At 55.5% G+C, this 3192-nt stretch overlaps 2 protein-coding genes across 2 annotated transcripts in view; one reads left to right on the plus strand and one right to left on the minus strand.

Annotated features, from left to right (window-relative positions):
- The window catches only part of GUITHDRAFT_166939 (hypothetical protein), a gene marked incomplete at its 5' end in the record, with an annotated part of 3600 nt that extends 1681 nt beyond the window's left edge, over positions 1 to 1919 (plus strand). The window contains 6 exons of the mRNA XM_005818088.1: positions 156 to 462; positions 543 to 739; positions 787 to 857; positions 1245 to 1349; positions 1417 to 1528; positions 1693 to 1919. Of these exons, the coding sequence (XP_005818145.1) occupies positions 156 to 462; positions 543 to 739; positions 787 to 857; positions 1245 to 1349; positions 1417 to 1528; positions 1693 to 1773 (873 nt within the window). The 3' untranslated portion in view covers positions 1774 to 1919. The remainder of the gene's footprint in view (positions 1 to 155; positions 463 to 542; positions 740 to 786; positions 858 to 1244; positions 1350 to 1416; positions 1529 to 1692) is intronic.
- A 15-nt stretch (positions 1920 to 1934) lies between these two features.
- On the minus strand, positions 1935 to 2890 carry GUITHDRAFT_122630 (hypothetical protein; the record flags this gene model as incomplete). Its single annotated transcript, XM_005818089.1, has 6 exons — positions 1935 to 2021; positions 2072 to 2123; positions 2495 to 2628; positions 2673 to 2696; positions 2744 to 2790; positions 2839 to 2890. 6 exons carry the CDS (start codon positions 2888 to 2890, stop codon positions 1935 to 1937), a joined length of 396 nt encoding a protein of 131 aa, XP_005818146.1.
- Positions 2891 to 3192: the final 302 nt, after the last annotated feature.

Below are 3192 nucleotides of genomic sequence, written 5' to 3' on the forward strand. Positions count from 1 at the left end.
ATCAGCAGGGAGATCATGCAGGACCAGCGCCTCCTGTCGAAGCTGAAAGATGTGAGGGAGGAGGAGGAGGAGGAGGAGGAGGAGGAGGAGGAGGAGGAGGATCCAAAGGAGGAGGAGGAGGATCCAAAGGAGGAGGAGGCTGACGTGCAGGGCAGGTGCTGACGAAGAGGGTGATCCGATGGCTGATCGACGAGGCGAAGAAGAGCGAGAAGGACTACGAGGAATTCTACAAGAACTTCGGGCTGATGCTAAAGGAGGGTGTGGCCATGGATCAGAAGAACGCTCCTCAACTCGCGAAGCTCCTCCGATACCCCTCGAGCGCCATCGAGAACGACGAGGTGACGTCGTTGGATGCATACGTGAGCCGTATGAGGGAGGGGCAAGACACCATCTACTACCTCGTCGCCAACAGCTACAACGTCGCCGTCTCCTCTCCTTACTTCGAGGCCTTCAAGAAAGCAGGTCCCTGCCCCTCCCCTCTACCCTCGCTCCATCCGCTCCCTCCTCTCGTTGCTCCTCCTCTTCTGATCTCTCTCCCACAGGGATCGAGGTTCTCTTCTGCTACAACGACCATGACGAGATTGTCCTCGCCAACCTCGCCCGCTTCGGCGACAAGCAGCTCAAGTCCATCGAAGTCGTGGAGCCTCCAAAGGAGCTGATCGAGAAGATGGAGGAGAAGAAGGAGGGAGAAGAGAAGGACAAGGAGGAGGCGTCTACTCCCAGCATGTCAGAGGACGAGGTACAGACTTGCCATGGGTTGTTGTGCTATCTCACAGGGGGGTACAGAGCAAGGAGCTCACGAGCTGGATGAAAGAATCCCTGGGGAAGAGAGTCTCCGATGTGCAAGCAACTGAGAGGTTAGAAATAGCCCTCAACGAACACTCCCTCTCCCTCCTCCCCTCCCTCTCCCCCTCCCCCTCCAACTCCCTCTCCCCCTCCAACTCCCCCTCCCTCTCCCCCTCTCCAACTCCCTCTCCCCCTCCCCCTCCCCCTCCCCCTCCCCTTCCCTCTCCCTCTTCCTCTTCCTCCAATCCCATCCCATCCTATCCCCTCTTCCACCCTTTGTCTCTCCGTCGCTCCCTCTCCTTTCCTTTCCTTCCTCCCCTCCTTCCTTAACATGTTCGTACGTGAACTTACCTCGAAATCCTTTATTCATTCCTGCCCTCTCTCTCCTTCTTACTCCCTCCTCTTCCTCCCTCCTCCTCTCTCTTCCTCTTCCCTTTTCCTCCCTCACGATTGCTCAGGCTGGTCGACTCTCCTGCCATCATCTCGGATCACGACAACGCCGTCACCAGGAAGCTGATGAGGATGTCTGAGTTCAAGAGCATGGGGGTCACACAGCCGGCCGGGTAAGGAGGAGGAGGAGGAGGAGGAGGAGGAGGAAAAACTGTTCTGCTCGGACTGACCTTCTTCAAGTTACAAGCTGCTTGTCAATCTCAAACATCCCATCCTCGTCTCCTTGTCCAAGGCCAAGGGTGAGAACCCTGAGCTTGCGAAGCTGGTGGCAGAGCAGCTGCTGGACAACGCGGTACGTCAGGGACAAGTCGCCTTGCTCGTCTCCTCGCCCCCTCCTCCCTCCTCCCTCACCATCTCCTCTCCTCCCTCCTGACTTGATACCTGCTCTCCTTTCCCTCATCCTCCCTCGCCATCCTCCCTCCTCCTCCGTCGCAAGGTACTGATCGCTCCCTTCAGATCTTATCCGCAGGCATCCTAGACGAGGCCCGGGAGATGCTGCCGAGGCTGAACGAGATTCTTAAGAGCGTTTTGAAGTGAAGGCAACAGGCAGGAAGCGGGAGGACAAGGGGAGCAGGGAACGTTTTGACCAGTCCGACCCTGACAGTTGGTCGAGCGAAAAGATCCTTGGAGTCATTTCATTTCACAACTTTTAGATTCTTTCTTCTGTTTACATGTCCCATGACAACTCGTCGTGTTGCTCAAGGACTGAGCATGATCTCGTTGATCATAACGTCCAGCAGCTCAGCGCTGTACCTCCCGCTCGCCCTCTTCCACTCGTTGATTTTCTGCACAACAACTTCATCAACACATGGGGCTTGCAAGGGAGGAGGAATACAGCAAGGTTGTCTCCAAATAGCGCCCTCTGGTGCTCCACATTTTTCTTCTTCCTGGCAACCATTCGTACGTCATGAAACTTGTCGTCACACACAGAGGGAGTTGGAACAAACAGTCGTAGGCGTGCTGGTGGCGTCTTGCTGTGCTGCAGGGGGGGAGGATGAGAAGGTGAAAGATTCGTGCGCTCGAAGTAAAACTTTCCCTTCCTGCACAGGATCATGAGATGAGTCGGAGACAAGAGATGTGATGGTGAAGAAGACTGAGCAAGTCTACAAGGGAAAAGATACGAAGCAAAGACGAAGGGGAAAGATGATAGGCAAGAAGTAGGGGTGGGGCAGGCGAGAGACTGGAGATCCAGGGACGACACGACACGAAGAGGGAGGGGCAGACGAGGAGGAGGAGGAGGAGGAGGAAGAGCAAGTACATGCAGTCTATCATCTCAGCGCTTTCGGAGTTGCCAAGCTTTCGCTTGCTCTCAGAGGCCTTGACGGGGTAGTCGATGTAGTGTTGCTGCAAGAGGTTGCAGATGAGCGGACGTTGGCGGGACGTGTCGAGAGCCTGCAGCAGCCCCTCACACCTCGTCTCATCCCTGACTGACAGACCTGTAGGAACTTGTTGTCCCACGCCTGCATCACGATCAGCCAGCAGGTTCGCCAGGAGCTCAACCTCTCACCACGTTCAGGCTTGTCTTGGCCGCCTGCAGCCTCGGCCGAGGGGACGCTGAAGGGTTTTCACACCATGGCAGGAGAGCGGAGGAGCAGGACTTACACATGGACATGCAGTGCCAGCGGTTCTGCTTGGAGGCACAATTCCGAGCCATGTCCAAGAAGATGTTGTCTCTCTCCTCCTGGAGTCTCAAGTTGAGGGGAGCACAGATGTCATGTTGAAGGGACCTTTGGACGAAGAGATCGAAGTGAAAGCGAGCTGGCACTTCTCTCCTGCGGTCAAACCATTCATATGACAAGACAACGTGTTGACTTTCCTTGCATGCGACTGATTTCCTCATTTGCTCCTCAATCCCATCATAATCATTCTCACCACCACCATCATCATCACTATCAACATTTTCTCTATCATCCTCCTCCATCCTCCTCAGTCCTCCTCCATCCTCCTCCTCCTCAG

This window comes from Guillardia theta (assembly GCF_000315625.1).
Source record: "Guillardia theta CCMP2712 unplaced genomic scaffold GUITHscaffold_386, whole genome shotgun sequence".
Taxonomy (NCBI): domain Eukaryota; class Cryptophyceae; order Pyrenomonadales; family Geminigeraceae; genus Guillardia; species Guillardia theta.